Source organism: Geotrypetes seraphini, chromosome 3 (assembly GCF_902459505.1).
Source record: "Geotrypetes seraphini chromosome 3, aGeoSer1.1, whole genome shotgun sequence".
NCBI lineage: Eukaryota > Metazoa > Chordata > Amphibia > Gymnophiona > Dermophiidae > Geotrypetes > Geotrypetes seraphini.
Genome location: NC_047086.1, coordinates 278,941,090 through 278,954,190, shown reverse-complemented (window position 1 = coordinate 278,954,190; position 13,101 = coordinate 278,941,090). Strand labels below are relative to the sequence as shown.

The 13,101-nt window shown below is 45.7% G+C and overlaps 1 protein-coding gene across 1 annotated transcript in view; it reads right to left on the bottom strand.

Annotated features, from left to right (window-relative positions):
• Nucleotides 1-11,465, bottom strand: part of FAM98A (family with sequence similarity 98 member A) — a 130,793-nt gene extending 119,328 nt beyond the window's left edge. The window contains 1 exon segment of the mRNA XM_033938897.1: nucleotides 10,973-11,465. Within this exon segment, the coding sequence (XP_033794788.1) occupies nucleotides 10,973-11,025 (53 nt within the window). The 5' untranslated portion in view covers nucleotides 11,026-11,465.
• Nucleotides 11,466-13,101: the final 1,636 nt, after the last annotated feature.

Genomic DNA, 13,101 nt, shown 5'->3' with positions numbered 1-13,101 from the left:
AATGTCATGTACCCTCCTGGAAATGTCCAGTTCTCTTCTTATGTAATCCGCTTTGAACCGCAAGGTACAAGCGGAATAAAAATCACTAATATAATGTAATGTAATGTAGCATCCATTAGCCACTGAGGTGCCAGCATCTGTGACTCAGGGATGCTACTGCTGCCTGCCAAGCTTGGCAAAAAGGACCCCCGGCCACCTGCAGAGGAAGTCCTCAGCTGACAGCTTGGGGGTCCTCATCAGCTGAGTATTTATATTTACATTAGAGGCTCTGGTAGAAACCCGTTTACAAAGTATGTATTCTTCCCAATGAATATTTCCAAATTAATAAAGTGTCTTTGTTTATTTGTAAATAGGTCTCTAATTCAGTAGCATAATTAAATGAAATAACTACTTCTGAAGTTTATAGGGATGGGCGGAGACTATTTGATTCCATCAGGGATGGGTTTGATTTCTGTCCCCGTGCAACTCTCTACTATAGATGCCAAACAGCCTGCTCTTGAACCCCTGCAAAGCAGCAGGCGAGGATGAAAAATGGCTCCGAGCTCCAAAAATACTTGTGCAGGCTGGCTAACAGGAACCACCAGGGATCGGCCTATCAGAAGCAGACTGGAGTCTGCTTCTTCTCCACAGAATCAGAGCTGAAATCAAGGTGAAAGGTCCAAGCAGTGAAAACACCGAATAAGGTTGAAAAGACACAGAATAAAATAAAATAAGGAGAGCATAACAGAAACACGCCTTCCGGGTCACGATCAGAAGGGAAAAACTGCAGGTGGCAGTTGAGCTCCCAAGGAAGTAGAAGGGACACAGAAAAAATCCGAAGAGGATTCCGCTGGCAGAGGGTGAACCTTTGTCCCAGCTTCTATTAACAGGAGTGGATTATGTGGTCGATGCTCTCTATGTCGTCAGAGTCATGAGCAAAGTCTTGGCTATTCTATCTCAACCCGCAAAATGCTCTGGATCAGACAGTGGGCAGGCAATTCCACTTCCAAGGCTACCCTCAGCAGACTTCCTTTCAAGGGACAAATGCTGTTAGGACAGGGGTTGAACAATCTAATTTCTGTGGCTCCAGGCACTTTCAACAGCAATCAGGAGGTCCAGGGTTTTTCAGGACCCAGGCAGGATCAAGTCTCCAGTTCTCATCTTGGTTCAGCCTCCAAGAAAGCACAATGATGCCACTAAGTCCAGAGCCATTTCCCTGAGGATAGGGGGATGGCTCTCAGAATATGCAGAGGTCTGGGTGCAGATATCATCAGATCATTGGGAACTGGAGATCATTCGAAGCGGTTGCAAGCTCAAATTCACCCAGATCTTAACAGATTGGAGAATGACGTGGGGAAAAAATTGTCTCTGGCCAGTCCCCACGAGCTCTGTCTGATCCCATCCGCACAAGTCTTAAATAGCTATTTATATTGAAATCATTTTATTAAAGTGTAAAAAAGAATAACATGCTGTACAACTGTCATTTTATAGGTCACAAATACCGAAAAAGGATTAACAAAACCCATATCCCCTCCACTATCAGGAAAACTGAATGCTACATAGAAAATTCATCCTAACCTTGGTCACATACACAACACAAATACCAAATACTTAATAACTGACCAAAATTGATACATATAAATTAAGCCAAAATCCTAACAAGCCACACCTTCCATATAGTACAACACCAAAGAAATAAAAAGATTTATTTCCTCCTATACTGTGCAAAATATAAAGATCACATGTACCAGGGATGGTGTTAGGACAAGGAGTGCAATTAAGGCAACTGCCCCCTGGCTAGAGAAAGCCCTAAGCCTGCTGGAATCTGAAGATGGCATGGGCTAGTAGAGGGCTTTGGGGTCCCCTCCCAAATTTCTGCCCTGGGCCCTACCCATGTTAACACCAGTATGACATTTTGTTCTCTGGTCATTTTATTTTTCAGACAATGTTTGTCCCAGGCTCTGGTTTCTGTTTCCCTCTGTCATCTCTTAACTCACTCACCGGGGTCTCCTGCTCATTTGACATTTCTTTTTTTCTGTGCTCACCATCCATCTTCTATCTTCGTGTACCCATCTTTCCCTTCTCTGTGTCACCTATACCTCCTCGTCCAGCATCTCCCCTGTGCCCATCTCCCTGTATTTATCATCACCACTCTACATCCTGCATTACTCAACTCCCTTCAGTGTTCCTGTTCTCTCCCATATCTAGCACTTTCCCTCTGTGTCCATATACCCCCCTCCCATGTCTGGCATTGCTCCTCTCAATGCCTGAGAGTTCTTGAAAACTAGTGAGGGAAGAAGCAGCAGACATGTGTAAAGAGTTTTGGAGTAGCTGTGGATATTTTAAAAAAGTTACTCTATGAACCTAATGAAGTTGTTACTGAGGTGACATTGCATGCAGTCAGAAGGAAGTACAACCAGAGTCTCATGAAATCACCAGACAACAAAGTGCTTTTCCAGCATTCGCAGTGATACCTAGTGGGCAGACCAACACATTATACCTCTAAGGCAGACCTCCGTTTGGAGGCCGAAACACAGACTGTGTCGGGTCTTTGGACACAGGATTTTTTGGGTCATTGCTCATAGGACTTTTATACTTGGACTTTTCATGTTTTTTTATATGTATTACATTTGTAAATTGATTTGTATAAATAAAGATTGTGTAACCCAGGTTGACGTAGTCTATCCCACTCCCTGTTCTTTTGGTATTTGACATTACGTGGGGTTTCTGTCTCTTTTTGTGTGTTCTATAATTGTTCCTCTCTGTCCATGTACCATTCCCAAGCAGCATCTCCCTTTGTGTCCTTATCCCTATTCATGCCCATTATTTCCTCTCTGTTTCTGATACCTCCATGTCTCTCCCTCTCTCTACTGTGTTCAGTATTTCATTCCCTATTCCAACATTCGCTTAGTATGGTATCTCCTTTTTCCCTTCTCTTCCCTCCAGCAGGTCCCCTTTCACAGGTACATAACCTCTCCCCCCTTCCCTCCAGCTCCCCCTCCAGCAGGTCCTGTAGCTCACAGCTCACAGTTCCAACCCCCCTCCTGGGTCAATTCCTCTATCTACTTTGCCTTACATTGCTCCCTCTCCATCAGAGCCGACGGCTCCCTTTCCTCCCTGCCACTGGCATACACCTTGCATAATGAGCTAATCTCTACATAGGCTTGCTCGAAGGTGCTGGCTGCTTTCCCTCTGCCAGGCTTCTCCTTATGAAGCAACTTCCTGTCTTTGCATAAAAAGGAAGTTGCATTATAAGGAGGAGCCCAACAGAGGGAATGCCATGAGCACTGTCAAGCAAGCCTGTGTAGAGATCGACTCGCTAGCGGCAGGGAGGTAGGGAAGCCAGCTGGAACTGCCGGACTCACGAGCGAGGGGAGGTGGGCTGGAGCCGCCAGCCCTGCGAGCGAGGGGAGGCGGGCTGGAGCCGTCGGACCCGAGAGTGAGGGGAGGCGGACTGGAGCCGCCAGACCCACGAGTGAGGGGAGGCGGACTGGAGCCGCCAGATCCACGAGTGAGGGGAGGCGGACTGGAGCCGCCAGATCCACGAGTGAGGGGAGGCGGACTGGAGCCGCCAGACCCATGATGGAAGAAGGGAAGGTGGGATATTGGGGAGCTGTGTTGGCGAGTTTCCCCGTGGGAACAAAGCTGTTTACTGCAAAAAGATTTGTTCCCACATCGGTGGTGAGCAGATATAAATTCTATCCATTCCTGTGAGTTTATTGCAGTTATCTCATCTCCAAACTCTTGGTACGAATAGTACTCCACTGATTACAGCCATTCATAGAAGAACAAGGAGCCCTATCCTCATTTTGATCTGGCGTCTGAGCATGCCACAGCACGGAGGCAATTCTCCTAGACATCATTGATGACAGCTGGTCAAGGCAGTGATGTCCTACTACTACTAGACCTGAGCACTGTCTTAGACACCATCAATCACTAGCTCCTACTGCACAGACTCACCGACCTTGGAATCAATGGTTCGCCTCCTTTCTGCATCAAATAATAGTCAGTAATACTAGGACCACACAAGTCAGAACCCAAACCTATCAAATACAGAGACTCCCAGAGTGCTCTGCTGTCCCCTCTTCTATTTAACCTTTACATCAAACCAGACATTGATACTGCCCAAAACTATAACATTAAAGTCCACTCCTATGCCGATGACATCCAGCTACTGATCCCCCTAGGTGAAAACTGTTCTGCCCAACTCACTAACCTTCAACACTGCCTCTCGGACATGAAAAACTGGATGACAGACAACAAACAACAACTAAATGCCTCCAAAAAAGAGCTCCTATAGATCAGGGGGAAAAAAACCCCACTAGCTTCACCCGTCCAACACTATCATGGAGAGTCACCCTCTTAAAACCAGGTGTGCAGCCACGGGGTAATACTAGATGGCCATCTATCCCTCTCTGCTCACATCTCGCAAGTGGTTTCCACCTCCTTCAACTACCTGCGCCAACTGAGAAGGATCAAACCCTAAATCTCCAAACTTGACCTAGCTCAACTTCTTCACACCTATGTACTCTCCAGGATGGACTACTGTAACTCCATATTTAATGGAGTGACCGGCAAGGAACCCAAACACCTCCAGCGGGTTCAGAACTCGGCAATTTGCCTCTTGTGCAACCTCAATTATCACAAACCCACCTTCCCAGCCCTCCAAGCAGAACACTTGCTACCGATCAACAAACGCTGCACATTCAAGGCCCTGATAATAACTTACAAATGATTCTTTCTCAAAACTCCAGCCTACATCACCTCCAAACTTCAACAGTACACCCCTGCCCCCCTCCGCTCCAAGGCAGAGAGGCGGCTAAGCATCCTCCAGGGACAGCTCTTCTGATGGAAACAGCCCACAAGCACTCCTATAGCCATTTTGTTCCACGCCTATGGAACCAACTGCCTGTATAGATCAGATCACTGAACTCATTGATGAGCTTCTGAAGAGCAGTAAAAACCTTCCTTTTCACCTGAACTAACTCCAGCAAGCAGTTCCCCTATTCTCTTCTTCCGACGAATGCTATTATACAATCAGCAGGAAACACCTCCTGTGACTGCTATTAACATCTTTCTGCATCCTGTTATGTCCTACCCTACCATGGCTACGCACAGTTCTCATGGCTGTCCCATGTAATGTACCATGAATTTCTATTATAACTGTAATGATAAAAACATTCAAATACATCACGGGCCGCATTGAAGTGGAAGAAGAAATCTTTTATCTTACGGGTCCCACGGTGACAAGAGGGCACCCATTAAAACTCAGGCGGGGGGGGGGGGTAGATTTCATGGGGACACCAGGAAATACTTCTTCACCGAAAGTGTAATTGATAAATGGAATGGTCTTCCATGCCAGGTAGTTGAGGCCAGTACAACGCTCGACTTCAAGGGACGTTGGGACCGTCAGGTGGGTTCGCTCCAGAGCAATGCTTAACAGACGGTTTCTCGAGGAGGAAGGGTTCTTGAGTGGGCAAACTTGATGGGCTGTCAGCCCGTTTCCGCCATCATACTCTATGTTTTTAATATAATCTAACTGAATGTGTCTACTGTAATCTACTGTGAATGTGCTTTTGTAATCTGTTCTGAGCTCATGGGAGGACGGGATAGAAATCTAAATAAATAAATATCCATAGTAACAGGTCACCGTGTCATTCTCTATTGTGACAATTGAGGATTTAGGATTACACAGATACTCCTTATACTGTACTTCATAGTGCCCAAGAAAGACTCAGAAGATTGGAGACCTATTCTGGATCTCACACATGTCGAAGCAGCGCTGAATATTCCACGCTGTTGCTTGGAGACAGTGAGGTCAGTAATAGTGGCAGTGGTGCCCGGGGAAATTCTGGCTCTCTGGATTTGATGGAGATCTACCTGTATATTTCCATCTTTAAGGAACACAGAAAGTTCCTGAGATTTCATGTCCTGGAAAACCATTACCAGTTCTTGCTTCTTCCCTTTGGACTGGTGACAAGCATCTTGCATGTTCACCAAGGATGATAGAGGTAGCTATGTATCTGTACAGGACAGGATTACAAGTACAGAGCACCATTGTTCTCAGAACAGGTGGTGGCTCATATAGTTAGGGTCTCACAGAGCCTGGGTTGCATAGCGAGTTTCCGAAAGAGTCAACTGGTTCCATCCCCATTCCTGGAATATCTGTGAGTCTTCTTCAACATAGCAGAGGGCCGTGTCTATCTTCCAGAGTCACGCAGACAGAAGCTGTGTACCCAGATAATGAATTTATTAATCAAGTCGGCTCCATCCGCATGGCACTACTTTCAAGTGCTGGGCTCCATGACAGCCACGATAGACGTGGTCCCTTCACGTATTCTCTCCAGGATGATCTCCTATCATATCGGTTGCCACAATCGGACTCCTTGCAGATGTCTCTGCAGGAGACTGAGCCTCTTAGAATAGTGTCTTGGTTAATTGTGAAAAACGGATGCCAGCCTGTTCGGCTGGGGAGCTCACTTTAGCGGATGCCCGATTCAGAGGCATTGGTCAAATTCCCAAAAGAAGTGGTCAATCTACAGATTGGAACTTTGAGCCATCTGACGCTGCAGATCTTAGAAGAGAGTCTGGAGGGACAAGTGGTCAGTCTTCTCGAACAATGCTACTATGGTGGCCTATGTCAATTGCCAGGGAGGAACCAAGAGTGCACAGCTGAGCCTGGAGGCCCACTCTTTGTTCCAGTGGGTGAATTGTCATCTTCAGGCTCTTTTGGCAGTATATGTTGTGGGTGTGGACAATAGCCAGGCTGATTTTCTCAGCAGACAGACTCTGTATCCAGAAGAATGGACACTATCTGACATAGTCATCCAAACCATTGTGCATGGCTGGGGGTCACCCAATGTTCAATTGATGGCAAAAGCAAGAAACAAGAAGGCAGCCCGCTTCTTCAGTTGAAGATCTGAGCCAGGAAGCACAGGTCTGAATGCTCTGGTCCAGCAGTGGCTAAAGAGCGAGTTTTTGTACGTGCTTACTCCGTGGCCCTTAATAGGCCAGATACTCCACAGAATTGCAGGCCATCTGTGAAAAGTCATTCTCGTAGCACAGACTGGTCACACAGACCATGGTATGCAGATCTTGTGTGTCGGCAGAGGGGTGTAGGTCTCAGACTGCAGTGTGGCTGGACCTTCTTTTTCAGGTACCAGTGGTTATACAGTATTTGGATCCTTTGCTTTTATGGCATGGCTCTAGAGCACATGGCTTTAGCACACAAAGGATACTCAGAGGTAGTGATTGCTACTCCCCTGAGAGCTAAAAAGCCTACAACGGTCTCTGCTTATGATAAGGCATGGGAAACTTCCCAGCACTGATGCACTGATGCATTAAGGAGAAGGCAAAGCCTTTTTCTGCTCTCAGTGGTGTTAGCCTTCCTCCAGATGGACCTTGACAAGGGTCTTGCAGTGGCATCCCTCAGAGTCTATGTAGTGGAACTCTCTTGTTTCAGGGCTCAAGAGCGTAAAGCTTCCTTGGCATCTCATCCAAACATAGCTAGATTTCTAAAGGGAGATGCTGCAGCTCAGGCCCCTGGTAAAACATCCGTTTCCATTAAGAACCTTAACGTGGTTTTGCAAGGCCTCAGTCAGGCTCCATTTGAGCTGCTGAAGCTCAAAATGGTCTCTCTCTTGGCCATTACTTCAGCGAGAAGAATCTCAAACTACAGCCTCTTTCCTGCAGAGTGTCCTTCCTCAAAATCACAGAGGCTGGATTTTATATGTGCACCGTTTCACCCTTTTGTTTCGGCTTTCCATGTCAATCAAGAGGTCAGTTTGCCGGTGTTCCAATCCACAGGATTTAGGAAGAAAGACAGGATTCTGAAAAGTTGGATGTAAGGAGAGTGCTTCTATATCGAGGTTACCAATGAGTTCAGGCTGTCTGATCACCTTTTTTGTGCTCACCAATCAAGACTTGATGCAGCACACCGGCATCCAAGGCCACGATTTCCTGATGGATTCGCAAGGTAATTTCGTCACCCTATACTGCCTGTGGAAAACAGTCAACAGTCTCCGTGAAGCACATTTGACTAAAAATGTGGCTTCTCCATGGGCGAAGTTTGGGCGGTCTTCCCCGAGAAGATTAGCAGGGCAGCGACTTAGTCTACTTTACAAAATATTTCAAGTTTTACAGAGTGGATGTAGTGGCAAAGGAGGATTCTGCTTTTGGGTCCTCAGTGTTATGAGCTTGTGCAGAAGTCCTGCCCTAAATTTCTTGGACTGCTTTTGTATATCCTGTCTGCCTAGAATGACACACCTATTGCACTAGAGAGAGATTAGATTCTTACCTTGCTAATTTCTTTTCTAGTGGATAGGCATGTCATTCTGGAGCTCCACCCTGTCAGTTATCTCCTGCCTACTGTCTCAGTCAGAAAATCTGAGTCCAAATTGAAATTTGGATGTTAGACCTTAAGGATATGAAGAATAATCTAGTGCTGTAACACCATAAATGAGCTCTATAAATGTTTCCATTTGGTATGATTATTTCAATGTTTCGGTTGTTCAATGGCAATGTTTTTAACATGTTTGTTATATTTTCAGAGCAAATCAGTGTTGTAGTTTGGGGAGTTCCTCAAACCCCTCCTTCACATACGTTTCTCTATAGCGTTATTAACTGCTTTGGTACAAACTGAAGGGGGCAGCAGAGCCCTCTGGTGAAGGATAAAGAATCAAAAACCTGGCATGGATTCCTTCTGCACAGCCTGCAAGAATGGGGAGATTCCCATCCGTCCAGAATGACACACCTATCTGCTAGAAAAGAAATTAGTAAGGTAAGAACCTAATCTCTTTTTTGCATATAATGGAAAAAACACACATATTTATCTCCTGAAAACCTGATCAGATTGGTACATAGGAAGACAAGAATTACCTATCTAAGGCCTAATTCCTCTTCCCCTTCTCTTTTATATTTTGTTTTGGAGGAGTGGCTTACCTCAGTACCCTGAGGTTGCGGGGTATGAGCCCACTGGGACAGACAGAGACATATAGGGAGGGGGATTAGATTGTGAACCACAGTATAGCAAATAAGAAATAAAGTTGAAACTTTTGTTTTTGTTTATACATGCATATTATATTACTCACACAGTGGTGGGGTAAAATGAAGTGACAATAACAGAGTAATCTAGATAAGTGATTGAATCAAATTTTAATAAAAATTTGAAACTTGTATCTGGACCATCACTCATGACTTTTACATGTAACTTACCTGAAATTAGTACTGGAACACAATATGTCATCTCCCAGTCTCAAGAGAACATACAATCTACAGTAGAATCTCAGTTATCTGGCACCCATGGGGACTGGTGGATGCTGGATAACTGTAGTTTCTGATTATGAGAGTTAATGTACAAATAATTGTGTCTCCCTTCCTACCTCATATCTCTCCCACCTCCACTTGTAGGTCCAGCATCATCTTCCCTCCTTTCTGGTCACTTTCTCTCCCCCCCCACTTCTCCATTACCTGAAGCAGCAGAGCCAGTCCTGACAACCCCCTCCTTCCTTCCATTTCCAAAGCAGTAGAGCTAGTCCTGACAACCCCTTCCCTCCTCCCTCAATCAATCACTCTCCTGAAGCTGTAGCGGCAGCCAGTGAGCAGAGGAAGTGCTGGTAAACAGGCAGCTTCTGGCCATCCCCAGCAGGACCTTTCCTCTGCTGTGTCAGGTGAGTGATTGAAGAAGGGAGGGGGTTGTCAGGACTGGTTCTGCTACTTTGGGAATGGAGTTAGGGAGGGAAGGGTATTGTAAAAACTGGCTCTACTGCTTCGGGAACAGAGGGAGGGAGGAGGTTGTCAGGACCAGCTCTACTACTTCAGGGAAGGAGGAGGTTGTCAGGACCAGCTCTACTACTTCAGGGAAGGAGGAGGTTGTCAGGACCAGCTCTACTACTTTGAGAACGTTGGGAGGGAGGAGGTTGTCAGGACCAGCTCTACTGCTTCAGGAACGGAGGGAGGGAAGGGGTTGTCAGTACCACTCTACTGCTTTGGGAACAGAGAGAGTGAGGGGGTTGTCTGGACCTGCTCTACTGTTTCGGGAACGGAGAGAGGGAAGGGGTTGTCAGGACCAGCTCTACTGTTTCGGGAACGGAGAGAGGGAAGGGGTTGTCAGGACCAGCTCTACTGTTTCAGGAATGGAGAGAGGGAGTGAGGGTGTCAGGACCTGCTGCTTCAGTAATGGAAGGAGGGAGGGAGATTTATGGCCATCACAATGCCTCTGGGACTGGACTGAGGGAGATTTGTGGCCGATGCCTTTGGGCTGGAGGGAGGGAGAGGAGGTTACTGAGTCAGGAGCACCACTTTGGACGCTGTCCTTGGGGCGTTTTTTCTCCAACAATTTTTTTGCCGATTGGTTGAGAATGCCTGTTATTTGAATATTGGTTTAATAAGATTCTACTGTTTATCTGTACCCAAGGCAATGGAAGGATTAAATGAAGACCAAAGAGTACAGGGACAGGCAGTAGAATATATCTGAACTCTGGATTTCCTGAGCCTCTACTTGCTGCTCCCACCAATGCATTTAAAAAAAAACAACAAAACTCATCAGACATTCCCGATGTGACCTAATTGGGGGGGGGGGGGAATCTTTTGCACTTTTAATTATTTTTTAAACAGGCATGTGGGGGCGGGGGTGTAGACCGTACCAGGCAGGCGTCACTTATAATCTTAAAGACGAAGGGGAGAAATAAACCGCACGGAGTAGTGTAGAGTGAATGGGCCATGCTTGTCACTGTCGTCATTTGTTACCAAGAGGTGAGAAAGGTAAAGGGATTGCTGCCAGACAGATGACATATGCCTTGATAGCTGCACCGCCCACTAGGCCAGCGTGGCGGGTGAATGTTCCTTCGCCTACCTCCTACTGACCTGTGGGGGGCGCAACCACGTCCACACCGCAACGTCTCGCCCACGCGATCTAATCACTGAAAGCCCTACCCTTTATTTCAATTGTAATTAATAGGGCGAGAGAACCCCTCCTTCCTGAATAGCTACTTACCCCAGATCTTCCAGGGCCTCTAGAACGTCGCTCTCCATACTGTCGTTCTCCATTCCAAACAGCTACTGTGGCGGAGCTTGGAGCGGCTCACTCGTTGAAACGCACACCTCGGCCGTTGTCGCGAAAGGAAGGATCGAGATTTTCTTCCGACCGGCTTCTGTTCCGATGCCGCGAACAGCGGTAAAGGAGAAAAGCTCCGTCACCTACCCACCCCTAACGCTTTTCCGGCGCCTGCCGGGTTGGCACGTCTGGGCCCTCCTCCCTAACCTTTCACCCTCCCTAATGAAGCCGTCTATGGCGCCGCCGGGCAAAGATTGTCTGATTTATTTAAGTACCGAGGAAAGAGAGAAATTCTGCTTGTATTTCCATTTGATTTTTTTTAACGCATTCTTTGTTTTATATAAATGTATCGTTCGCGGTAAGTTTAGAGGGGGCGGATTAGGAGAACTGATGTTTAGGAAACGTTTGGGACGCTCTCCAGACTTAGCAAGGTCCCCTTACTTCCGCCCAGCGGCGCACGTGGACTTACGGGTCAGTGGCGGCGCGGGAGCGCTGGCGGAAGGAACGGGAATCTAGTGTGGGAAGTTCCCATGCTGTATTTTAATCTGGTGTCACAGAACTACTTTGGTTTCCTAAAAGAAAAATGAAGCAGGGTTTCATAGTGATATGAGAAATTGAGCGCATTGGGGCTTGAGTTGTAAGTTTTCATAACCACCGAACGGGAGCCTTATCCAATTTAGCCCTAAAGGAATGGTCTCAAACTCGCGGCCGGCTAGGTACTATTTTGAGGCCCTCGGTATGTTTATCATAATCACAAAAGTAAAATAAAACAGTTTCTTGATCATATGTCTCTTTAGCTATAAATTACAATATTATTATTAAGATTTAGCCAAAAGGAAAGATTTATAAACTATAAAGGGTTTCACCTCATGCAAAACTCATTTCTTTAATTAGACATTAACTATTTTTTTCTGAGACCTTCCAAGTATCTACAAATCCAAAATGTGGCCTTGCAAGGAGTTTGAGTTTGAGACCACTGTCCTAAACAGTATATAATGGTGTACAAAAGACCAAAACCCAAATACAAAATCAGGAAAAACACAAAAACAAGCACTTAAGGTAAAAGTAACTCCCAGAAGGAGTCCAAAATATCAGCATATTTATTTTACCATTGTTAAGTTTCAACTTGAACTTAGTAGCAGACAGCTCCATCTTTAGAAAATAGTGATCCACAAGCCCATCAGATGCAGGGTGATTCTCGTCAAAAGGCAAGTTCAATCGGTACAGGAGTACAAAAAAAATAACACAGAAAAATGATCAAAATAAGCAACTAAGGTGGGCATCACATTAAGAATGTATATATTGATGACCTGATGAAGGTCTGTTCCTTCAAAAACTCAATTCAAGGGTATCACTTTGTGTTTTGTTTCTATTTATATATTTCACCAAAAATGAATACTGGAGTCAGGAACAAAGGTAATTGCACTTGATTGCAGTACCATAAAAGGTGCTGTTACACTGAAACCATTGTTGCAAAGGACCTGCAATAGCACTCAGATCTTCTTAATCACTTAAAACTTGGGTTGGCCTTCCCAAAAACAGAATTTACAACAAAAATGGGTTTATTTGGTTGTTTTGTAAGGTCTCACCAATGGAAGAAAGGGAGAGAGCTGTGACCAGCTGAGGCTAAAATTTGATACTTTCAAGCTCATTATCCTAAAGTACTGTAGATGTCCAATTAAAAACTCTTCCAACTTCTCACTCTCCTCTACGGGCAAGACTTCCTTTCACTGACACGTTTAACTTCTTTCTCAATTTATAACTCTCTCATAGGCTTGGATCATTTTCCTGTTCTGCCTGATTCCAAGCATATTCCTGTTTTCTGGTCTGTCTTCCCATTCCCTGTACTGCAGCACTTTTCCTGGTACTCAAACTTCAGGCCAGTGGCAACCTCTGTCTGCTAAGATTCTCTGCCACATGCTTACTTTGAGCCCTGGAACCCCAGCAATAATCATATCTTTAAACCTCAAAGATTATATGCTGGATGGGAGAACATGTTCTAGCAGCTCAGGCATGGGAGCAGACATTCACACTGACCTGCCTGCATACTACTGCAATGGCCAAGGAAT